The sequence below is a fragment of the Brassica rapa genome, chromosome A09 (assembly GCF_000309985.2).
Source record: "Brassica rapa cultivar Chiifu-401-42 chromosome A09, CAAS_Brap_v3.01, whole genome shotgun sequence".
Taxonomy (NCBI): domain Eukaryota; kingdom Viridiplantae; phylum Streptophyta; class Magnoliopsida; order Brassicales; family Brassicaceae; genus Brassica; species Brassica rapa.
Window position 1 is genome coordinate 34,464,621 of NC_024803.2, and position 25,841 is coordinate 34,490,461.

At 33.9% G+C, this 25,841-nt stretch overlaps 3 protein-coding genes and 1 pseudogene across 3 annotated transcripts; 3 read left to right on the plus strand and 1 right to left on the minus strand.

The window, feature by feature from the left end:
• Positions 1 to 11,131: 11,131 nt before the first annotated feature.
• Positions 11,132 to 13,581, plus strand: LOC103841319. The gene is made up of 5 exons (XM_009117844.3): positions 11,132 to 12,058; positions 12,161 to 12,439; positions 12,517 to 12,772; positions 12,855 to 12,956; positions 13,054 to 13,581. The coding sequence occupies exons 1-5, from the start codon at positions 11,795 to 11,797 to the stop codon at positions 13,155 to 13,157; spliced, it is 1,005 nt and encodes a 334-aa protein (XP_009116092.1). The 5' UTR covers positions 11,132 to 11,794; the 3' UTR covers positions 13,158 to 13,581.
• Positions 13,582 to 17,367: 3,786 nt separating this feature from the next.
• LOC103841317 lies at positions 17,368 to 20,047 on the minus strand (annotated as a pseudogene).
• Positions 20,048 to 20,284: 237 nt separating this feature from the next.
• Positions 20,285 to 22,649, plus strand: LOC103841316 (fructose-1,6-bisphosphatase 1, chloroplastic). The gene is made up of 4 exons (XM_009117842.3): positions 20,285 to 20,815; positions 21,543 to 21,770; positions 21,850 to 22,356; positions 22,429 to 22,649. The coding sequence occupies exons 1-4, from the start codon at positions 20,378 to 20,380 to the stop codon at positions 22,498 to 22,500; spliced, it is 1,245 nt and encodes a 414-aa protein (XP_009116090.1). The 5' UTR covers positions 20,285 to 20,377; the 3' UTR covers positions 22,501 to 22,649.
• Positions 22,650 to 22,930: 281 nt separating this feature from the next.
• LOC117127906 (P17/29C-like protein DDB_G0287399) lies at positions 22,931 to 25,709 on the plus strand. Its single transcript, XM_033278884.1, has 2 exons — positions 22,931 to 25,149; positions 25,236 to 25,709. The coding sequence occupies exons 1-2, from the start codon at positions 24,429 to 24,431 to the stop codon at positions 25,478 to 25,480; spliced, it is 966 nt and encodes a 321-aa protein (XP_033134775.1). The 5' UTR covers positions 22,931 to 24,428; the 3' UTR covers positions 25,481 to 25,709.
• Positions 25,710 to 25,841: the final 132 nt, after the last annotated feature.

Below are 25,841 nucleotides of genomic sequence, written 5' to 3' on the forward strand. Positions count from 1 at the left end.
ATTGATATTTACATAAATATTCTCTCTATGGCTTATCTTTAGGAAACTACTTACCTTGCTTTTGCATCCACCAAAACAGAAACATAGAAGGATGAAGATATATAAAAAGACTAAGCTTTAACAAGAACGAAGCATTATCTAGCTAACAAAACAAAATGAAATAGCTTCTCTGCAACAAACGTAGTGAACAAATGTTCAAAATGAAAAAAAAACGTGGTGAACAATATATAATCTGAAAAGGGAAATTTGACCCTATAACCAAAAAAAAAACTATATTTCATCATCTAACCATATAATACTCTCTCTCTTCATTTCCCTTCCTATCTCTCTCTACCTTCTTACTACAAAACTAATATTTTTTCCATTATAGTCATCTAGCAAATTAACCCATCTGAAAACAGGTGTATCCTTATTTCTTTTCTGTTTGATTACTTCTTTTATGTTAGTCTTTAAATTTTTTATTTATTTTGTTTTGTAGGCTTGGAGAAATTTTATCGTGTGGCTAACAAATAATGATGTGATGTTGTTTTCAAAGATGTGGAAAGAAAAAAAAAACTTAACACTCTACTGCAGAAAAAGGTATCAACAACTATGATAATACAAATTGGATGGTGATACAAATGATGTGATGCTGCTTTCAAAGACAAATAAACTAACACCGTAATGATGAAAAACAACTATATACAAATTGTGTATTTACAAGTTTGTTTTTTTTTTCTTTTTTATTTGTTTGTTATGGTTTGACAATTTCACAAATCTGTTTTCTTTTTATAATAAAAGAGCATATTCCACTATCTTAAGAACTTTTTTGTAAGTTATCTGAAATTGACTATTTTACATACATGTTTATTATTGTTTTAATATATTAACCCTAGAATATTTTAGAAATGACTTATTAGAATATAGATAAAACTGAATAGATCAAGTATGCTAATTTAAATGTAAGAATATATATTGACAAAAAAGAAAATAGTCTAAAACTGATAATTTAAATGCAAACAAAATTGACCCATGCTTAGCACGGGACAGTAATACTAGTATACAGTAGAACCTCTATAAATTAATAATATTGAGATTTTTAAAATTTTATTAATTTATAGAGATATTAATTTACAAAAGTTTTTTATTTAGATTTCTTATTTTAAGATATATTTATTCTAAGATAAGAATTTTTATTTTATTTTAGTGTATAGACATTAATTGTTATTTTTCTGAAATTTGAAATTTATATTAACTTTATTATATTATATTATATGGTGTATATAATATATATTGCATAAAATTTAAATGTGGTTGTAGATATAATATTATTAAATCCCATCAAAAATATATTAAGTATTAAGAAAATATAAATATAATTCCATTATGAATATAAAATAAATAATATAATAATAGGTTCTTACTTATATAAAATATGTATATATAAATTATTAATTTATAATTTTAATGAAACCATATATTTACATAGAATTTTCTAAAAAATCGTATTATTTTATCAATTTGTATCAAATTTTAAACCGGTCCAAATTGAAATCGACGAAATTTACTAATTTATAGAAATTATTAATTATAGAAGTTGTACTGTATATATTTTTTTGCCAAGATATACAAAGAGCCGTACAACTCTCACTTGATGCTATTCTTCTTGGTACCTTGTTATCCTGAGAATACATTGAGTTTTCCAGCTCGACATCATCATCATCATCATTCATCACCTGATGATTAACACTTTAACAGCTCGCGTAGACAGAGGCCCAGGGGGGAGACCTACCACCAAAACAGGTGTGGCACGTGCCACACTGTTTTTATATTTTTCCTTGTAACTAAATAAAAGTTTGTTTCTTTTAGTCTAAAATAAAACATGACGTGCTCCACCCAATTTGCATTAGCCCAGTTAAAATATATCTTTGTGTCTTAGCCCAATTTCAAATACATATTTTTATTATCTAGCCCAAATATCTAATATTTAAGGATCCTAATTTTCCTCTTTGAATGTTTAGTACGTTTTTTTTTTGGTCAAAGATGTTATGTGCTTCTCTTTTCAAAAAAAAAATCTGTAAATTTTTTTCTTGATTATCTTTTTCACAATAATCTAATACAATTTGGTGCCGAAATTCGTTACCTATAATAGCTGTTTCTTTTGCATATTTTCTAAGTAAATTCATATATCATTTTGAATGATTCTTCTCATTGTTTATAGTTTACTAATATACTTTTTTCTATTCCAAAATAGATAATGTTTTGGTTAAGAGCACAAAAATTAATTCAATCAACCATCAAAAAATTATAAAGCACTGGTGATCATCACACAGTTATCAATAACTAAAATTCATATAAAATTATTATTATTTTGAAACATAAAAATTCTTCCAAACATCAACTATTTTAAAACAAAAAATAATTTTTAGATATCTATGGAACATATATATATAGATATTATTAATTATTTTATTAATTATATTTAAAAATGTTGGTGTGCCACAGTTTAAGTAAATTTCTGGGTCCGCCCTGACAGAGCTCCAACAATTTCAGTGGGGACTAATCATATAGATAGCCACGAGTTAAAATGGCATAGCAAACTTTTCATGTGCGTCTCTAGAATTTCTAATTGATAAAATCAAATATTTATTAAGTTTAAAGGGATGCAATTTTTTATTTGTGGAAATACAAAAAAAAATCTTTTTTTTGACAGCAAGACATTCACAGACTCATATAAAAAAAAATTAGTAGTTTACTTATTTTTTCAAATTTTTTATAAATAATTTGAGTGGTTTTAAATCAAATAATTTAATAAAATAAAAATAAAAATTATTAAAAAGGTAGGACCTAATGTTTTATATTGTTTGGATAGAAAATTAGTTATTGTGTTGTTTGGAAACACATTTAGTAGTATAATTTTTTTAAGCACGGTTTAGTAGTATAATGTTTTTTCCATAATTTAAAAGAATGAATTTAATTATATGATAGAATGTTGTATTTAATTTAAAAACTTGCACAAAGGTTTGGGTCCATAACAATGATTGTTTTTTTAAGAAGAGACTAGAGATTGACTTCCGCACCTGCGCGGGTATTGATTCTTACATTTTTATATATTGATTTTTGTTTTTCATAATTAGTGTTATATATTTTAGATGAGCCGTAATACAACTAATTATATTCAAAAGATCTGGACCGAAGTGGGTAGCATGATTATTTTTGGTACAAATATCCAAATCCATTTCAGATACATTTGTTATTTAAATATATTTAGGTTCCTATACATCAGAACCAAACTCATACAGACCCAAAAAGACCCAACTCAAAACCCACAAACAAATTTATAATATTCAAGTGGGGCCTAATTTAAAAAAAAATGATACCAAAAAAAAATAATTCGTACCTAAACGGATAACCAATGTTCATCTCTAACTGATTTTATAAACTAGTAAAATGATTATTTCTATGTGTTTGGCTAAATTAAGTGAAATATAAATAGTTTCTTATTTAATAAAATAATTATATAGAGTTAAAAATTAAGTAAAATAAATTTAATATATTTTTATTATTTTTATTTAAATTATTTTATTCACAAAAACATGCCTTTGAATTATGTTTTGGCTACGTAATTTTCCACCTATTGAACCAAAAACTTTTTTTAGTAAAACAAACTAAACCGGATGTTTAACCATATGAAATAAACCCAGTTATTTTATAATTGACACAAAATTAATGTTGATTAACTAATAAATAAAAATCTGCACTATTATTATTATGGTAATGTAATTGATGATATGATATATTATTAATGTAATATAATTAATGAAATTGTTAAACTGAGTGAAATATGGAAGACAATCAATGTAATTATATCAAGAAATTAGTAAAATGACACTATACTTCTTTTTTGTAATGCTATCCATGTTTTCAAATTATTCTCATTTATACGTTTATTCATGTTTCCAAAAGTATCAAAAAGTACTTCAATTTTAATAACATATAGATTACTAAAAATACATTATGTTTCTTTTTATATAATTTTTTTTGAAAAAAAACTTCTTTTTATATTGTTATCCATGTTTCCAAACAATACCAAAATGTATTTCAATTGTAATAATATAGATAATTGGTCTCAGTGAGGTTAGTGGGCCAAGTTGGCCCGATATGGCCTAGTAAGTCAGACAAAAAAAATGCCTACTTCAAGTCTAACTAATAGTTAAGTTATATGTGTTTATGTGGCTAATTAAGTGATTTCGTATAAGTACTTTTGGCCTCGAGTTTTTTAGGGTATCTCCAACAATAATACTAAATTTGATGTTGAAATTACACCAAAATTTTGTATTTTGGTGTCAATTTTTTTTTGTCATCTCCAACAATAACACCAAATCTTACACCAAAAGTAATATTATATATTATTTGATGTTTTCATTTTTAAAACTTTCATATTTCTATTATTTGTAATTGATAAATAATAATTATGTTATATCTAGATTATATTTATATTTTGTAATTTGTAAGTGATAAATAGTAATAGTTATTTAGTAATTTATAAATATAATAAATAAAACTAAAATTAAAATTAAAATTTTAATTATATGAAAATAAATTAAAAATACAAATAATATAATATTGTTTATGTTTAATTATAAATTTTATCGTAATTGATCTATATTATTAAATGAAACATATTAAAATGTATTTTAGAAATTTTGTGTGAGGAATATTATTACACCAAATGTGAAAATAAATTTAAAATAAAAATATTATAATATATTTATGTTTAATTGTAAATTTGATAGTAATTAAGCTATACTTTTAAATGAACATATTAAAATATGTATTATAAAGATTTGGTATGATGAATAGTGTTACACCAAATTTGGTGTAACATTATTCACATTACACCAAATTTAGTGGGATGGCGTCAAATTTGATGTTTTGTTGGAGATGAAATCCCATCAAATTTGGTGTTTTGGTGTTTTATTGGAGATGGCTTTAGTTCTGTTCCATGGGCCTTTATCGGGTATATTAAGATCAATATTGTTGATCGAGTCGTAAGTAGTACATTAATTTGAATCGTTAACGCGGAGTAAAATAAGAGAGTACTAATACACTCGACGAAAAGAAGTTGGCAAAATATTTTGCACATATAAAAACGATTGGATTATAATCCAGGAAGATCATGAATATCAAAAATATTCATCTGCACCTGAACTTGATTAAAAAAATGATCACACCACGATTTTGCATAAGTCACCAATAGTAATAAAAAAATATTTGACACAGATTTAATCAGATAGGTAAACCGAATATATGTCCGGTACGAGTCCCCATCCTTGCTTTTCGATTATGGATGTCTCGAAAGAAAACACGTTAAGATGAGTTGTAAACTTGTAAACTCAAGACATAAAGAAAAGGAAGGATAAACATAAAGGTATATTAGATGTGCTTCTTTGATTGCAACTAACTAGAGTTAGATTGGTTGGTTAGACTGCTCATGTTACTGTCACGTGCGTAGGCTCCACTCTGCACATGCAGTCACACAAGACCAAGCGTGCCCAAACTTCTCAAAACCTTTAAACAAAACACTCTCGTTCTCTAGTGTTTAGTGGTAGATCTTCGCACATTTCTGCTTGTAATGTAAGCTACTTCATCGTCTTGAAACAAACAAGCTCAAGTCACCACCCCCAAAATGCTAAATATGTCGTTCAAAAGCATGTCGAAAAAAGTGGACTTCACCACGGCACCACCCATCCAGAAAACCAAAAGATAACGAGAAGCAATAAAAAAAGAAAAATAATCATTGTTAAAATATACAAAGTCAATATTTGTAACTATTTCAGACTCTTTCTCCTAGAGTTCATGTGATGCATGATGCATTTCTGATGTCAAATAACATCAAATACTATGTATATTCTTTTTCGCAATGCTGTGTTTATGTATTTATGAATTAAAATTCTAATGTTTCATGACCAGTATGAAAAAGTTCGTTTCATGTTCTGTAGGAAAGTGATGTTTTTCTTTTATCATACATTTATACTAGTTGGCAAAAACTCTTTTTTTTTGTAAGACTGGCAAAAACTATTCAAGTTACTTGTTTGTGAGCAACTAATGTATGTTTTAAAAAACAATTACGAGACTTTGTTTTTTATATGTACGTGTTCTTAAAAGGTAAGACTAATGTCACTTAATTACATTCTAAAAATGCTCGTTATATATATATGTTCTTATAAGTTTCCAACTTAACGCTCAGTGATGATCAGTAAATTAACCCTTGTTTGTATATTTCAAATGAGTGTGTTAAAAGTTCCAAACTTAGGCGAAGAGGACTCTAATCAATACATAAGATATTTGAACAAATCAGCTTATTGTTCTTTTAGCATAGCCAAGACCGGCGAGTCAGCTTTTACTGAGCCTATGTCGTTTTTTCCTTTGGGATCGACAGCCTCCTCGACTTCAATTAGTAGGAGTATTATTAACAGACAGAGATAAGAAAAGCATGTAATGCACGTATACTGGGCTGGGAATAAAGACACCCATCCACGATTATTTATGTATTCTGAGTCATACATGACCGTATATATTGTATTTTTATTAAAGGTACCAAAAAATGATGTTGGAGTGGGATCTTTACACTAATTAGAAGCATTCTACTATATAAAAGGGGCTATTTTTGGAGCTTCTAAGGGATGCCAAATGGACAGAAATATTCTCCACCAATCAATCTGCCAGGTCATCGCGGACTGGGCTTGAAATAAAAAAGTTAAGTTACCTTTGCAGCCCATGTAAACCATCTCACAGCCCAATCCTGAGCCGCTCTTGATACGGATCAGGTTATATCGCCGTCTCGATCCATTTCTCTGAAATCTAAAAATCACTCATCCTCCCTAACCCTAAGTGCCATTTCAATCCCTTTGTCGACTCTCTTCCTCTCTTCCAACTCATCCCGCATAACGCCTCAGGAGGTGTGCTATGACATCCTGATTACCAGGTTTCAGTAGAAGATTTCTTCAGATAGAGTCTTGATGCAAGCGAACGATGGTCTTGATGCAAACCAACGATGGATCTCTGATATTACGAGGATAAGCTCTCCAAGGTGGTCTCGAAGGATTCAACACCAGCAAGCAGTTATAGAGACTGCAATGCTCAACGAGAAAGGTAATAAGGGACCATTATATATTTTACTGATTTTTTTTCTCTGTGTTAATAGCTTGACTATTGGTGTATATTCACAGCTGGGCTGACATAGCATATTAAGTTTGACCCTATCTCAAACTGAGATTGTGTAATGAAAGTGAGGACAAAAGATCTTCAGATACAAAAAGTTTGTTCTTTTGTGAATAAGCAGAAATAGCTTTCATATATTTCTTTTTAAGTTGAATTTTCTAGCTGTGGTTTGGGTTAATGCTAACTAAGGTTTAATGTTCAGCAGATGGAAAAAGAGACCTCAAAGTTGGGGAAAACCAGAAAGAGGTGGATCTTGCTCAATTCCTGCTTGAAGATATCATGGAAATGGGTTAACATGATGAGGTGTCAAAGGTATTTCTTGCTCCTCCCACAATATCACTTTATGAAAAAATATTTCACTTTTTCATAAAGCTTTCCCAATTATCATGGTTCTATTTTAGACTTCTATGGCATCTCTGTTAAATGGGTTCTTTTGTTTTTACTTTATTAAAGCCTCAAACTCTATATCTCGGCAAACATAGAGACAAATGGGATGGTCGTTCAATATCAAAGACATCAGTCGTGGTCATTTAGACAAAACAAGTTTCATATCTGATAGAATTTCCACATTAGAGCTTGTGTTTGGTCTCACTCTGACAATGAGGATCCTGTTGAAGAGCTGCCTAGGTGCTCAGCTCAGAAGATCCACCAGAAAAATATTGCAGAGAAATTCAATGCAACGATGTTAAGGAGTCAGCTACAATATGTAATAACAACTATCCCGGCAAGATAGCAGAACCTGAGGATGGCAATGGTGAAACAGCTTAGGTTGAGAAGTTGTAACCATAGAGAGACTGTGCCAGGCATGAGCACTCCACCAGAAGACCTAGGGCGGAGTTCCTCGGAATACAAAAGAGTCACAAGACTGTGTTTCCTGGTTTGGAGTTCGGTTCTAGAGTGTCGAGGAATGATTATGTGCCTTCTTACGGGAGCCTTATACTTGGGTTCAGAGCATCAGAAGTCACAACGCCATTGGAGCTAAGTTAATGGACTGAAGAAAGTTATGGGTGTAAGCTTGCGCACATGCTGTTCAAAACGAGAAGGTACAAATGGGAGTGGTGGATAAGTGATATGCTTTGAACATGTAAAGAGCTAACAAGTCTACATCTTTCCACAATTGTAAAGCATCTGAACATGTAATGTATCTTTAATTTTCTTATGTAACTTTGTACTTAATGTACTATTATTATTAAATTGATCTTCAGTCTCGAATATATAAGCATGCAACAATCATTTCCGTGATAATTTTGTTTAATTTTAAGTATGGCATTGGTAAAGTCTGATTCTCCATCTGATTGGGTATTTGAATCTTACGGCTTTGTTTTCTAGCTGGTATCGAGCACAATAGAAATCATTGCATTTTCATTAAACTTTTAATTTTATAATTTTGAGTTCTCTAACAAAATAAAATTGTTAACGGTTTTTTCAACTCAAATCAACAAAATTTAATAAAATTTAAAATAATTTTAGAATAAAAACATATTTATTTTTGGAAAAACATATTATATTTATTATTTCCAGAATAAAGTAAAATTTCAAATATTTTATAAAATTAAAATATATTTTAATAGAAAATATTTTTAATGTAAACTCATCCGCCCGTAGGGCGGACCAACTCCTAGTGATCAATAACAATAGTTGAGTTTTTCTCAAAAAGAAAGCTATAATAATTGAGTTGTTAGAGTAATTATTGGTTTGTTTCTATCGTTATAAGTCAAATAAGTAAGAAGAAAACGATGTTGTAATAACTCCGGCTTATCTTTCGGCGGAAAATAAAATAAGCTCTCTTTCTGCTTCACTTCTTTTTTCATTTGCGGAAATTTGTCCTTAGATTTCGAAAAGATTGAGACAAGCCAATCATACGTTACATTCATTGCATACATCAGATCTCCTTTAGACTCTAATTGATACAGGAATGAAACAATATGCAAAACTGTAAGTACTACATGTGGACTATCGTAAGCCAACCCACATGGCCACATGTACACAAAATGTCTATCATGTGTGTGTGTATTTCCTTTAGAATATCTTAATGCGTGTGAATAAGACATGCATGCAAATATTTCTTTCTGAAATGGTGGAGGGTGCAAACTACAATGTAATTTGTGTTTTACAGTGCGTTCTGGCTAAGTTGTAATAGTGCTATGAATTTTACACCGATGGTAAGATTTATCTCATATGAACTAATTAAGTTACTAGCACTCTATATCAACACTTAAAATACACACTTGTCTACTGCAAACCAAACCTTTTTCTTTATCACAAAAACATTTCACTTGCAACCGTTGTATTTATCCATGTGTGCTATTTTGATCTTTAATCGATCGCCGTTTACACAATCGACTAACTTTTCTTAATTTGTTTTAGAAGAAAACTTTTGGATGAAAGTAGTGGGAAATGGTGTGGAATAACTTGTACGCTAAGAATGACATCCCGTTCCCCGTTCTGCCAAGTGGGTACAAGATGGGCCAAATGTCGGCCTTGACAAATCCAAAAAATAAATTAAAACGCATGTTTTTTCCACGTCACATCATCGTGCAGTGCAGTGATCTGTTTTGGTTCCATCTGGTGCTGATCTGGTTTCATCACCGTTATACAATCCAACGGGAATATTTTAACTTCCAATGGGCAAAACCCTCATTTGTGTAGAGTATCGAGAAAGTAGCTATCAAACCTTAATGAACGCGCTTTCCACGAAGGTAAGTGGTGGTGTGACACCAATATTTTCTGTTTAGTTTAGATTGTATCCCTATCTAGAGCCCTGAACTTCAATAAGTGTTCGAATTTGGGGGCTCTCTCTCTCTTATCTCTCTCGTATCTTTTAGAGAGAGAGAGTTTCTCCCCCGTTTTCTCACCGGATCTTTCTCCGGTGACTTTGTTGCCCACGTTTGGGCTCCGACTCTGGCACACGGTGGCTCTTTAAGCACGGTGTGGCCGGCTCTTGACTCCGGCGGCTCACTTGTCTTCTCGGTGATGTCGTCCGGCTTTTGACTCCGGCGTCGCACCTTCCCACCTTCCCTTTCGGTGTCGGCGGCTGGCTTTTTTCCGGGAGCTCCCGGATTTTCCTTCCTCATCTACGTTTCTCGCCTTTTTATTTTTCATTACAACTTCGGTTTTGGGATCCGATTGTTTCTTCCTCTCCCTTGATTAGGGTTTTCTCATCTTCAAACTTATTCTCATCACAAAAGATGTCTGTTTTAATTACGCAGGTTAATCGGTTCCTTTGAAATCGTTCGCTTGTTTTTGAATCTTATCTTCATATCGTAGATCGTCTGTCGGCTTGAGTCTTCTCCGTTACGGTGGCTCACCGTTGAGCTTTTCTCCTATTGTCGTGTGATTGAGTTTCCTCTCCCGGTGATAGGTACCCAGATGAAGAATCCTATGTCGGCGTTGAGGTGGGCTTCGTTTAGTCGCCTCTGTACTGATCTCTTATCGTTGTTGCCGGTTTTCATATCCTTGGCTCCTGTTCCGGTTGGTTTCCGGTGGATCACCGATTGGATTTTCCGGTGGCATCTTTCCTGTCGACGAAGAAAAGTGATGGTTCCACTTCTAGACACGTGTCTCATCTTCGGTTATGTGCTCTACACGTGTGGGTGGGAGTTGCGTTGAATCGATCACCATCGTCCTTGGACCTCTTTTGTTACTGGGCCTTTGGGCCTCTTTGTAAATTTGTTCTCTACCCTGTTGGGTTTCTTTGTAATAGTTTGACTGTCCTGTTGGGCATTTACTTTGTTTTTGGTTTCGATAGTTAATAATACCAGTGAAAAAAAAAAAGATTGTATCCCTATCTCTACTAGTAACCAATTATAATCTTTGCAATCATATTATCGCACGGCATAAACATTTTAAGATAAATTTTAATAATCTCTTCTTTTTTTTAATTTAGAAGTCATGTATAATAATTTCGTAAAATCTAGGAGCAAGACAAAAAATTTTATTGCATTTTGCCCAGAACCAACCATCTTATTGCTGTCGGGAAAAGTAGAAGTTATCTCATCTCATACGCTATTTTGTTGTAACGTTCATCATTTAAATCATGAAAGATATTCAATCAACCTATCCAAAGAAGAGACGCGAGTATACTCGTATCAAACATGTCTAATACACGCTTTCACATTCAATGCCAAATCGTAAAACCACCAAGTTGAAAGGGTGGTTCGGTAAATTCATTCAGTGCATTTGCCGAGGGAATGACGGTTTTAACTGCTATCACGTGCTGGTCAACCCGGAGCACAGATATTCTGAGAGTAGGCCCCACTAATTTACTATCCCTCGTAGTAGGCCCCACACTCAACTCTCCCTGTACGCTGTATTCACAATGCGCGTGAAATCCATTTTCCAAACCGTAAGCGCGTGGAAACGAAACCTCTCCCCCACCACCACCATCACCACTATCCACTAACTTCATCTCCTTGCTTCGCCTACAAATACCTCTCGCCCCCTTTCCCTCCTGAAACTGGGTCCCATTCGATTTTCTTAAAAACTCATTAATATTGAAACTTAACGAAACAGCAACCTCCACCGCTATTAAAAATTAAAAATCCACTTCCTCTATAATCTCTATACTCGTGAGAGATTACTAAAGAGAGACATGGAGCCTACTAGCTGCTTAGTCGACGACGACGCTGAGTTCCGGCTTCCCCCGGAGTTTCTCACTGACGATGACTTTCTCCTGGAAAAGGAAAACAAGCTTTTCAAGGGTGATGAGTCCAACTTGTTCCCTTACGAGCTGAGTAATGGATACGGGCTGGACTCCGGTTTAGATAGAACCGATTACTTGACCGGGTTTACCAGAAAAACAGTTCGGTCAACCCAGGAAGATGATTTTTTCGGTAGCCACGCTAACGACACCAAGGTAACTAGATATATACTCTTTATCTTATCTCTGTTTACCATTGATTCCACATATTTTTTGGAGGTTTTTCAAGTTGTAACTGTCAACTTATGGTTCACGCAGGTGTGGGGTGCGACTCGTTCGACTCTGTGTGGGGCCGGAATTGGTTATCAGAATTGTCAGACGAGAGTTTCTTCTCAGGCGGCGGCATGGGATATGTACTGCGCAGCAGTGGAGGAACTGGCGATGATTAATATCAACGGTTACAACAACCGTAGTGGCAGAGGAGTTCTCGATCTTCCAAGAAAACATCCCCTCGCGCCCGCAGCTAAAATACCTAAGGACGGATCAGGCTACTACAGTCGCCAATCTCTCCAATACCAGAAGCTACAAGCTATCCAAGTAACGAATCTCAAATCAACATCATTTGATTGTTATCAGTTGTGGATGAGGCTAATATTCTGTTATCTTTGTTGCAGTTTCAGCAGCTAAAGCAGCAACAGCTGATGCAGCAGCAGCAGCAGCGCAGAGGATTAAAGGCTAATAACAACAAAATTGCTGGTCATGTGGATTTGTCTCCATCTGCATGGCCTAATCAGCCACAGAGGCGTGATGGTTCGGCCATGCGCGCTGTTTTCCTCGGAGACCGAACCGGGAAACCTAGATCAACCGGGACTGGCGTCTTCTTGCCCCGTCGTGTTAACCATACTGACGCCGAATTTCGCGAGAAGCCAAGTAAAGTTTCAATGATCTTATTTTTAATTTATTTTGGTTCCAGTCATAAATTTTCTGATTGTGTACTCTTTGGGGGTTTTAGCTCTTTCGACTGTCTTGGTTCCGGCTAGAGTGGCGGAGGTTCTTAACCTAGACGAATCTCTGGTCCAGCAGCCAGTGATCCGGTCTTCGGCTAGTCTCTATGGTATATACCAAACCCCAAACAAACCATAAGGATAACTATTTTTAAGTTGTCAATTTTGTATTCATTTGGTTAATTTTTTGTTGTTGTTAAATAACAGAGTCATCGTGGAGACAGAAGAGCAACAATGGTGGATTCTCGAGCCAGATGAAGATGGGACAGGGAATGAATGAGACTACGTTACCTTCCGACTGGGCTTACTGACCGACTTGGGTTCACGTGAAACTTTTGGGTCTGTTTAGGAAAGGTTTGAAGAAAGTAAAAGGAGGAATTAGATTTAAGATTTGATGACATAGGGTAGTGAAATAGTAGCAAGATAGTTGAAGATTTAACCGACGAATAAAAATAAAGGAAGGGAGAAAGATGAAGAAGATCTTGTGGACAGAGACGAGGTTTTGGATCGTTTTAGCCACCATTCTTAAATCTTAACTAATAGAGCAAGAAAAGAAAAGAAAAGACCGAGACTTCTTTGTTTCCTTTGGCTTTTTGTTGTTTGTTTTTCGGTTGTTCCTGGACATTTAGCATCCCACTTTCTCTCTCTATCGTTTGCTCCCACAACTCTTTAAGCAATGGAGAGGTATTAATTAGTAAAATAATTTTGTTTGCCAATGGAGGCGTCATCTCTAAATATCTTTGCGTCCTGAAACATGTCTTAAAATTGCCAATAAGATATCTCGCAAACAATGAGGTATGTCCGCCCATAGGTTAGCATATGTTAGACCATTTTTTGAATTCGCCCAACGAGCCTTGTTATTAGCTCTTTCAATCATAAACTCTTTAATTGTACACTTATCATTAATATAGTAATTTTTGTTCAAACAAAAATATAGTAATTAAAGCTGATTTATTAATACTTCATTTAATACTCAGGAGCACACGAACAGTTGGGAACTGGATTTGATAAAATGCTGAAATGCTGGTCTTCTATAGAGGAACGTGCAGTCTTTGTCCTAAGCCATTTGCTGTTACAAAATAGACATTGTCGCCAGTTTGTTTAAGCTTAATTATGTAATCAAGATTTCTGCTGGTCATGCTAGTAGTAATTCTTGAAACCACACCAATTTATTTTCTCGGCTTTCACAATAAAGTATACGTTCTCCTGGCTATACTTCGACCGTAATTTATTTGGCATTTTGTTTATTCTGTCAAGATGTTCCGAGAAATCAGGTGTGCACATTTTGATGTAGAAGGCTTAACATTATGACTTTTGTTTTTCAATGTCACATAATTCACTTATCCACACAAAACACTAAATATGCAAAAGGGTAATGTTATTGCCTCTCAACTTTTGCAGCGGATGGCCTAAGGCCTAAGCCACCTGTTCGAGTTAAGCTGATTCGACCAAATCCGACGTCCGGTTTCATACTAGACTGGGAAACCATTTTTGTCTTCGTGTTTGCTGGAGATGGGACCTACGTGTCGGATATTGGTGTTCTGTACTTTGACTGGTTCACGCGGTTCTTTGCGTTCTTCATTATTTGTAGTTATTATTTGGATAAAGTTTAATGAAATTCACTTGCATTTTCACATGACTCCGCATCTTCTCCCAGATATCACATAAGATACAGACATACAGTATAAAGAGTATACAATATGATTGTCTCGAAGAAAACAACGCTTTTATACATGCATGTTGGTCTCTTTTTCACATTCACAGTCTCGTAGTGTTCATATTATAACCTGAAGTACTACATTTGTATTTTTTTACCCAACTAAAAAGGGGAAAACTAAAAAAGACTATTACAAGCAATATAATAAACTAGTAACAATTTGATTTTTAAGTGGCAATAAATGCTAAGATCCAAATACACGTACGGTCCGGTGCGGTGAATGGGCAATAAACAAATCAGTGGCATTTGTGAAGGGCGCGTTTTAATGAGAAAAATCACGGTGTTTGATAGTTAATGATGATGACTACTATGTACTGAAGACAAAACGTATTTTGGAATTGGTTTATTAAATTGGAGTAAAAGAGTATGAAGTCGGTCCAATTTTTTTTTTTTGATGAAATTTAAAATTTATTGGTAAATAATTACTTTTACAAAAGAATCAGGTTATGAAAAATATACTGAAAAAGAAAAGAATAAGAAAACCTATAAAAAAACCACCATCTGCCTATCCCGTGAGCTCGAACCATCGCTGTAGTAGTCCAGCATATATATGCTGCAGGCTATACTTCAGCGACACTATCCTATTCCTCATCGATCTATCAATGGCCTTATGCATTTGGTTTGTCGACGTCCAGTTGCCCTGATGCCGCCTTAAGTTTCTTTCTCTCCATATGTGATAAATGACTGTTTGGAAGATTATCTTGAGAAGAATGGAGTCAAGTCTATTTATTCTCTCGCGTTTGATCGCATTAAGCGTAATAGACCAGTCAGGGTTAGTCATGCGGCCAAAGAATCCTCTCACCAGACCTTCCCAAACAGTGAAAAAGTAAGGACAATCAAAGAAGAGATGATCACTTGTCTCATCCTTTTCTCCACAAAGTCCACACCCCTGCGTAATACCCCAATCAAAAAAGAAAGCCGGTTTTGTACTGCTAGCCAAGTGATAAAAGCGTACCGAGGTGTGGTTTGAGTGAACCATACGACCTTATACCAGTCTACCTAAGGCTTTTTTGGCCTAATCTGCTCACAAGTGCTTGCAGTAGAGAAACTGTTTTGGAACTCATCCTCTCCTCGCTTCCACAGAACCAGATCATCTCCCCTATCTGCATCAGGAGTCGGCATTGCGAGTATCTGATTGTATAAAGTCTGGAACCTCCTGCTGCGTTTGTTTCTCAAATTCCAGCCATCAGTGGAGACCGCATCACACACCAGCGTTCGTCGAGAAAGGCCCAGATACATTGTGCCTATGGCCCCTGTGACATCAATCAATTTTCATGTACCCATCCAATTATCAAACCAGAAAGACGTAGTTGATCCATCTCAAACCTCTATTTTCATAAACTCATAAGCTAAATCCTTTAGCTTAAAGTAACTTCCTCCAAATACAAGAATCCTTACTGTCATCACAATTAGAATGCAATTAAAATGCAAGAGAATGAATTAGTAAAATCAGAGAAGTTCTGGTTAAATGACACAAAAAATAAAAACTTATTTTTTAAAAGATATTATTAGTAATATATATTTGAAATTAAATTATCATAAAACTAATAAAATATTTTATATTTTGGAACATCACATGTAAACGAAAGGAATAACTTTGAAATGTATATCTATTTCATCTCTCCCTTCTTCTCTCTTCTGTCATTATATTGATTTACTGCTGCTCTTGCAGACCAATTTCTCAAACATGTGCACATTATCATCCTGCATAGCATATATTGTTGGGTAACAAATTGGATTGTTGAAGACTGCGGCTCATAATCTCTCATGTAACTTAGGACATCTTTAACCATTTTTACTTTAGAGATTTTTATTATAAAGACAAAATAGTGATTGAAATTTTGTTCTAATGTGTTCCTTCGTAACATCGATCGGCAAATATACCATTTCTCTATAATAGAGAAATACAACAGAGCAAAAATTCATTTCTATTTTACTTTTATAATAGAAATTTTTAAAATAGAAGTGAAATGGAATTGGTCTTAGTGGCATAGTATCAGTGTAGCTGATTTTGTTTTGGTTTCACATAAATGTTGTAACCATTTGCAAAAATAAAGCAAAAGAAAATACAAACCCGTTCCATATTACATGAGCTACAAGTTAAGCTCATGCGTACGTACAATGTAAGTTCATTCTCCTCTTAAAGCATTTCCAGCGTACATTTCTATATATTTTTTCTAAAATAGATATTTTTATTGCAAAGTTTGATTTTTTCTAATGTATGCATATATAATAAGATTTTTTATTATATACAAAAATATAAATGAATCCTATTTTTTGCCGTTGTATTTAAAAATGAAGATATCAGTTTTTTTATTTTTTCGCCTACAGATAGATAAACTCTATTATAAGTATACATTGGATAAATCCACTTTTATAATACAGTTCAAGTTTAGGTTTTTTCATTTTATATACAATTCAACTTTAGGTTTTACCATTTTATATAAAAAGTACCAGGATAAGCTTCAATAGAAATTGAACCATAAACTGAAAGACATTTGTTCGTATTTATTAAATAGATGTTATAATCGAGGTATTAAAACCATCTCCAATGATTTACTCTATTTTTTACTTTAAAATACAGTAACTCTATAATAGAGTTTGAGTTTTCTCCAATGGTACTCTATTTTAGAGTAGAAAATAGAATGATGAACAAAAAAATAGCAAGTTATTATATATTTAGAGTAAACCTATTTTTCACTCTATTATAAAGTGAGAAATAAAGTACCATTGAAGCATTTTTACTCTAAATTAGAATGAAAAATAGAGTGAGATTAGAGGTGCCTTAAGCATCGAGGTATTAAGTTGCAACTGCACATGGCATATAACACGAAAACAAAGTAAATATATAACAAAAGTTTTTACTATATAGGAAAATGTTAAGGAAAAGAACCAAAAATCAAACTCACTCTATTTCATCTTCTTTCTCAAATGAATCAATTAAAAACATAAATCATGGCACACGTGAAATTAATTAATAACATTACTTTTACATAGCAGCCGGAGCTAGAGCAGGGGCTGAGGTGTCGGAGACAGGACCTGAAGCAGGCTCGGAAGGCCGAGGAGCGGCACCGGAACTGAGCATTTCCAACATTGAACGGTGAGGATTTATCCGCTGAGCATCACATAGATCAGGTAAAAATGCGCCTGCATGTAGTCAATTGGTACGTTGCGTCAAATTTACACTTTACATACATATTGTACCAGCGTAATTTACGTAACCATATTATGCAGTAGATAAATCACTATCACTCAAATAATATTTAAGTTAGTGAAGCATAACAATCAAGCTCCTACCCAAATTCCTTGCTTTGGCGATAAGAAACTCCCGAAATATTAAAGTAAGTTTCATGCATGCTTAGAAAAAGGACCCGACCCAAGGTCCCAAGGAATATAGCAAAAACACATAAAACACACAAGTATATGATTCCTTACTTCATTAATCAGCCATATTAAACAAAATTTCAACTTTATATTTACAGTAATCACTTGATTTTGTTCCTATTTTCGTAAATACAATTTTGTTTTCGCTTTTTGGTATCGAATATCAATGTCTCAACAAATGTTTTTGCAAAAAATTCAGTTACGTAGGTATGATGGACCTTCAATGGTATGTATACTTTAGCACAACAAAAAGAAGGGTATTTATGCTTTTGTAGTTAATAAATATACAAACGTGTATACCTAATTAATTATTAAAATGGACTTACATTGATTAAGTTTTACTATATACAGTATATAGCAAGACCTTTCATAACAACATTCAAATATTTCATCGGAATATCGATCAGACCGACCCTTAAATTTTAAAGGCTATAATCAATTTAAAAAAAAGATATTATTTTTTTAACAATTATGGAAACTTATGTTTACTTAAATAATTTATTAGATTATGGAGATTTTACGCCAATGTTGTAGACATTTTACACCAATGTTTCACCTGCCATGCCGAAAACCCGTCTTGATATATCATATCATATGCAGGTTATAAGATTTATATATCTACACACACCAAGAAAATGTCAACGTACTCAAGAAAAACTTAAGAAAAGCCCAAGATGGTACCTTCACCGGCTGCGAGATTGAAATAAAGATCAAGAATGTTAGGACAATAATCCAAACAAGCCGGAGAGCAAAGCTTAGCGGCGAAACCTGCCTCCATCATTGCGTCCGACGAGATCCCTACGGTTTTCCGATCAACCCCCACAAGCAGCTACACACTCATCGCTCTCCACGTGGTTTACAATCCCTTCAACTTCCACCGCGGAAGTCCGGCAAGTGTATTCTCCTGCAACGTTAGCTGTCTCCAACAAACATCTTTTCCCGGAAGCCGATATCGAGAACGCGCATATATTCGTGGGCAGGTTCTCGCAAATGATTCCCTCCCCTATAGGAAATACAAAACATAGACTGATAAAGAAAACAAAAATGAAATGTTCACATAAATGATTTTCTTTTCCTATGGTTCATCTTAAACCGGTCATGTTATCAGTCAAAATGTAAAATCTATGGTTTATTCCTTTGATTTAAAAACTGAAAACATGTCTAACCAAGTATAATTTTTGAGATAAGAAATATGGAAAAGATCTTAGTGTTCTTGATCATGATCTTGGGTTAACAGTTAGAGATTTATATACAATAGATATATCTGTACGTACCTAAAGCGGCATGAAGAAGAGATGAGAGAATGAGAAAGATTGACAGTTTGAGGGAAGAATAAGACATTGTTTCTGTTTTTTAGGTCTCTCTTCTTGTCTTTCTCCTTTATTGATTTTAGGGGTTTAAAGTTAACTTGATTAAAGAGTAAATAGTAATATAGAGAGAAGATGGGGATATAATTTGTATATTGAAGAAGATGCTGTGAGGTTTGTGAGTACATTGTATATATAGAAGATCTTTTGATGAATGATTTGTATATACTAATTAAATTTTTATTCTATATAGAGATATGGTTTTATTTATCTATATGAAAGTATTTTCTAGGTTTTTGTCCAAAAAAAAAGAAAGTACTTGCTAGGCTTTTGTCGATATTCAAATAGTTTAACGAAGCAACTATGGTTATTATGTAAAGTATTGTGCTTCTTAAAACTTATATAATGACTTTTATATTTCTTTTCTGTGCCAAAAAGCTATGCATTGTTTTGAATTTTTATTATTCATAGCTTCATTGTTCTCGCCATCTCAAGATTTTTTCTCTGAATCTTCAGATTCGCTACATGATATTATATAAACATTTTTAATGATTATCATTTGTAAATTGGGCATTTAAAAAAAATTGCAGGCAACGTAAGCAAAAATACATAAACTATTGTAAAAAGATTTAGTTGAATCATCTTTTTCATTAACAAGACTTTCACTGGTGGGTGGGTGGCTTCCTTGGAAACAAAGCGACGTGCGTAGTACAATGTACATGTCTTCACGTCCGCATTGAGCTTCAAAGTAATATCGGTACAAGTTTTGAAGGAGAAATTATAAAATCAAGTATAATAAGTTGTTTTAGTTAAATAGTGTAGTCAAAACTATATTGTGTCGTGGTGTTGGGTTGACTATGATAAACTTACATCAGGCCCAACACAACTGAATCCTTAACAAACATTGTAGCCTGCTTATGCAGATATATATGCTTATCAGTTATCACATTCACTTTTGTTTCAACTCCGTAAGAGCAATGCCACGTGTCAACTCCATAGAAGATAAGTGGAATCCACATGAATCGAATCCTTCGTCCACCTCACAATCCGATCCTCTCTCATCACCTCCAAACACACAAAACTCCCATCAGCTCAAACTTTTTCAAAACACAAACGCTCAAAAATGGCAGCAACCGCCGCAACAACGTCGTCGTCTCATCTTCTTCTCTCAAGCTCTCGTCACTTAGCATCCTCATCTCAGCCACGAATCCTTTTCCAGAGATCTCTGTTTTCCGGCGGGAAACGGGCTGGGAAAAACCATCATGCTGCTGGTGGAGTGAGGTGTATGGCGGTTGCAGCGGATGCTTCGGCGGAGGCTAAGCCGGCGGCGAGGAAGAAGAGTGGGTACGAGCTTCAGACGCTGACGGGTTGGTTGCTGAGACAAGAGCAGAAAGGAGAGATAGATACAGAGATGACGATAGTGATGTCGAGCATAGCGATGGCTTGTAAGCAGATCGCTTCGCTTGTACAGCGCGCCGGAATCTCTAATCTGACCGGCGTTCAAGGAGCTGTTAACATTCAGGGAGAGGATCAGAAGAAGCTTGACGTCGTCTCTAATGAGGTCAACTATTATTCACGTGTTTGGATATTCTTTTAAAAAGTTTGGATATCAATACGTTTTAGATGCAGAATCCTTTGAAACCAACCTTAAACCATATAAGAATAAAATAAAACACATGCTATATACAGTGTTTAACTATATATACACATACATGTAGACACTAAGTAGAGGAAACACATGTTCTAGTGGATTATTGGTTAGTGTATAGTTTTTAAGTTTTTTTTGGTATGAGAAAATTCTACCTTTTTAAAAATATTTAAATACGTTGCTTTAGAAAAAAAAAGCATATGAACAAACAACAAAACGTTGTAGAGGTTGTGGATTTTATATGGAATCCACTAAAGTATTTAAAGACTATAATTGGAAAACAAATATTGTAAAAATGCTGTAAATACTGTAAAATATTTTTATAGCCTTACCAATCATATGGTCGTAGTGTCTCCAAAATCATTTTAGGTTCTGATTGGTAAATTGTGGAATCGCCTGATGGTTGAACAATCTCACAATGTTACTAATGTGTAACCTTTTTCAAAAAGTTAGTTAACTAAGTCGTCTACATACGACTCTCATGAAATGGCAATTATGATATTTTGATTAATATGTAAACTAGCCAAGCTAGACAACTTAACTTCAATCTACTAAAAGTAAACCTTAGTTTATACATGATGGAAATGGTTGGATGGAGCGAAGAAACAAAGTATATGACATAACAAAATAAATGGTGCAGGTGTTTTCAAACTGTTTGAGATCTAGTGGAAGGACAGGGATCATTGCGTCAGAGGAAGAGGACGTCCCCGTAGCAGTTGAAGAGAGTTACTCCGGCAACTACATTGTCGTCTTCGATCCTCTCGACGGTTCCTCCAACATCGACGCTGCAGTTTCCACCGGTTCAATCTTCGGTATCTACAGCCCCAATGACGAGTGTATCGTTGACGACTCCGACGATATATCCGCTGTAAACTAACTACTACTCTCCCTTTCACCTAACACTCCTAAAAGATATATAATGTTGGCTGTGTGTTGCTTGCTTGCAGCTTGGGTCAGAAGAACAAAGGTGTATAGTAAACGTGTGTCAACCAGGGAACAACTTGCTAGCAGCTGGCTACTGTATGTACTCAAGCTCAGTCATCTTCGTTCTCACCTTAGGCAAAGGCGTTTTCTCCTTCACACTCGACCCAATGTACGGCGAGTTCGTCCTGACCCAAGAGAACATTGAGATCCCCAAAGCAGGGAAAATCTACTCTTTCAACGAAGGGAACTACCAGATGTGGGACGAGAAACTGAAGAAGTATATCGATGATCTCAAGGACCCTGGTCCAAGTGGGAAGCCTTACTCTGCAAGGTACATTGGTAGTTTGGTCGGGGACTTTCACAGAACTTTGTTGTATGGTGGGATTTACGGGTACCCTCGTGACGCCAAGAGCAAAAACGGTAAGCTTAGGCTTTTATATGAGTGTGCACCGATGAGTTTCATCGTTGAACAAGCTGGAGGAAAAGGATCAGATGGTCACCAAAGAGTACTAGATATCCAACCCACCGAGGTAACTCAAAACACATCCCTCATGTTTAGCTTATTACAGTACACTAAATATCTTATTTGGGATACCTGACAGATACATCAGAGGGTTCCACTTTACATTGGAAGCAAAGACGAAGTAGAGAAGCTGGAGAAGTACTTGGCTTGAGTCATGTACCAAACATAAGCCTTTTGATTTCTGTTGTAGCCATTTGTCTGACTACATGGCACACCCCAATAGATGCAAAAACGATGAAAGTTCTATTTTGTTATATATATGTCAATATAGACGCACAAGGCCAGTCCTGAGATTTTGAAGGTTCCATACAAAATTAAAAAAAATATTTTAAATATTATATACATATTAAATAATTATATAAAAATTATTTATTATAATATTTACATTTTATAAAACATAACCAACTGAAATATATATTTATATATATATATATATATATTTATACATCTGTATGTTACATTAATTAATATGTTTGTTTTCTTGCATAAAAAACTTTTGATTTAATGTATTAATGGAGTTTAACTCAGTATGCCCTTGTCACAAAAAAAATCAATCTCAATACCCTTCACTTATTCTCAATATTTGTTTCATTTATGGAGAAATTTCATGTTTACCACTTTCATGTACCACTTTTCATCTAACCACCACTAAAGAGACATTTTTCAAAAATACTTTTTTCATTAATTGACAAAATACTCTTACACATTTGTTATATATATATATATAATAAATCATTATTTAAATAAACAAAAAAAAATAAAAAAACGTAAAATAAAAAAAATATTTTTTTTATGTTTTCGAATTATATTTTTTGAAATTCGAACTTTTTATATTTCTTTGAATTTTTTTTTCAAAATTGTTTCTTTTTTCAAAATTTCTTTTTAAAAATCGTAAATTATGTTTGAAACTATTTTTAAATTTTATTTTTATATATTTTTAAATATTTATTTGTATATTTATTAGAATTCTAAATTTCAGATTCCAAAAACCCTACTCCACCCTTAAACTCTAAACCCTAAGTCTAGATTAGTTAACCCTAGGAGTATAAGTGTATTTTACTCTTCATTAAAAGTGAAGCTAAAAGTGATTAGTGTAGATATGAAAAGTGGCACTATGAATGTGATATTTATGGATAATAAATATAATGCTCGGGTCATCTAAAAAACAAGCAGAGAAACAAGGTCAATGATTAAGAAATTTCATTTACAAAGGGATCTTGAATAATCTCCAATGCAAAAAGGCATGAATTCTTCTTTAAAAATATGCACATTTGAATTCTTTAAAACTAACCAAACAAAAAGGAATCTTCTTCTCTGTTACTTAATAATAAAATTAGAGAATGATTTTAGCTAGATATAAAAAAAGAAAAAAAAATTCTTCTAGAAAATGTTTTTGAACATGCTTTCAAAAAAAAATCAAAACCATTTTAAGAGATACCAAAATTTAAAAAATATTAATGTCAAAAATAAATAATTAATATACAATAATATTTATCATGCTACTAAATCACATCAAATTTCAGAAATGTAGAAATATACAATATATGTTTAGATTGTAAATATCAGAATAAAAAACTTTAAATTATATTGATATCTTTATTTAAAATCAAAATATTTTTAAAGACATTAAATATATAGAAAATTTAAAAAACTTCGGCGGCGTAGCGCGGGTAATTACCTAGTATTTACAATCACGTCGAGCATTTCGAGTATTGTATATTTGGAGTTAGTCTTTCACCAATATAATTGTGTTACAACTTAATATAAGAAAATTTAATAATTATATCTAAAATCTCTATCGTTTAATAATATATATATTATGAAATTTAATTACTTAAAATATACGTATCATTATGGCATATCACGAAAGAAAAAAAACAAGAAAAAAAAAGTTTGAAGAAACATGAGATCCTTGTTGGAAAAGGATTTTGTTTTCTCCAATATATATTAGGAATTGGTTTAATGATGCCGACCTCGGTATTCTTATAAATACATACACTTATAACCCTCGAAGAAAGCATCCCAATTACAAAATCACAAATTGCTCAAAATCAAAAGCACATACGAAGAAGAGAAAAGATGTCGCTGTCTTTTTCACAAACGAAGTTACTGGTAATCCTTGTGGCCTTTGCATGCGTCTTCTCATCAGGCTCAGAGGCATGGAGCTGGAGTTGGAGCTCCGGTTCAGGCTCAGGCTCAGGCTCGGGTTGGGAATCCCACGGCTCAGGAGGATCTGCCTCAGGTTCGGGTACAAACTCTGATGGTTCGCACTGGAGTTGGAAGTGGGACACACGGTCAGGCTGGAGATGGAGGTCAGACTCAAACCATACGAAGCCAGGCTCATCAAACCATAACGTTACGAAGCCTGAAGGCTCATCAAATCATAACGTAACTAAGCCAGGCTCATCGAACCATAACGTCACGAAGCCTGAAGGCTCATCAAATCATAACGTTACGAAGCCAGGCTCATCGAACCATAACGTTACGAAGCCTGAAGGCTCATCAAATCATAACGTTACTAAGCCAGGCTCATCGAACCATAACGCTACGAAGCCAGGCTCATCGAACCACAACCATAATGTTACAATGCCAGGCTCATCGCACCATAACCATAATGAAACGAAGCCAGGCTCATCAAAACATAACGATTCGAGGTCAGGCTCAGACGATAACGATTCAAGGAACCCGGTCTTTGCAACACCAAGAGAGGTCGTAGTGGGAGGATCACGTGGATGGAACTATGGGGTGGATCTTGAAGAATGGGCTTCCAAGACTACTTTCCATGTCGGCGATGTTCTTGGTAAGTATATATTGTCTATTTTCTTGTGTCTTTAGATGATTTTATAGATAGTTTTTTTGGCTAAAATTCTTGTTGATTATTTGCAGTTTTCGAGTACAACAATATGACAAACCGAAGACATGACGTGTACTTGCAAACAAATCTGTGGAGTTACAGGACCTGCAACTTCGAAAGTAGAAATAAGATTGCTTCATCGGAGGAGAATGGATCTAAAGAGAGCTTCAAATTTACTCTTGCAATGTCACAGCCTTACTCTTTTGCATGCGGAGAGGATAACGGCTATTATTGCCGTACCTATAACATGAAGTTCAGCGTTCTCCCAGGCGCCTGAGTCCTCTCGTCTATCCGACTCAACCCTTTTGCCTCTCTTTTTTTCTTAATGCAATATTATTATTAGAGTTGCTATTTTTTTATTAGTTAAGGTTTTCTTATTACATAAAGATTTTGAAGAGTTAATAACTAGATGATCAGATCGACGTCTAGATCGGGGATGATCAGATCGACGTCTAGTTGCTGTTGTATTTTTGTTATAGTCTTTGATAGTTAGCATATATAATCCATGGATTGAATAAGATTGATCGATTGATCATTTGCATCTGTAAGGGACTTACTATTGTATCTGTTCAAAAATGGTTAGGCAGGGAATTTGTTGGTAATATTTGTCATTCGCAAGTGACGTTTGCTTGGTTGTC

Excerpts from the sequence above, each read along its gene's own strand:
- LOC103841319 (XM_009117844.3), top strand. The coding sequence starts at position 11,795 with ATGGAGCCTACTAGCTGCTTAGTCGACGACGACGCTGAGTTCCGGCTT. Across the intron at positions 12,440-12,516 it reads AGAAGCTACAAGCTATCCAA|TTTCAGCAGCTAAAGCAGCA; the intron begins GTAACGAATCTC and ends TCTTTGTTGCAG. Across the intron at positions 12,773-12,854 it reads CGAATTTCGCGAGAAGCCAA|CTCTTTCGACTGTCTTGGTT; the intron begins GTAAAGTTTCAA and ends TGGGGGTTTTAG.
- LOC103841316 (XM_009117842.3), top strand. The coding sequence starts at position 20,378 with ATGGCAGCAACCGCCGCAACAACGTCGTCGTCTCATCTTCTTCTCTCA. Across the intron at positions 20,816-21,542 it reads TTGACGTCGTCTCTAATGAG|GTGTTTTCAAACTGTTTGAG; the intron begins GTCAACTATTAT and ends TAAATGGTGCAG. Across the intron at positions 22,357-22,428 it reads TAGATATCCAACCCACCGAG|ATACATCAGAGGGTTCCACT; the intron begins GTAACTCAAAAC and ends GATACCTGACAG.
- LOC117127906 (XM_033278884.1), top strand. The coding sequence starts at position 24,429 with ATGTCGCTGTCTTTTTCACAAACGAAGTTACTGGTAATCCTTGTGGCC. Across the intron at positions 25,150-25,235 it reads CCATGTCGGCGATGTTCTTG|TTTTCGAGTACAACAATATG; the intron begins GTAAGTATATAT and ends GATTATTTGCAG.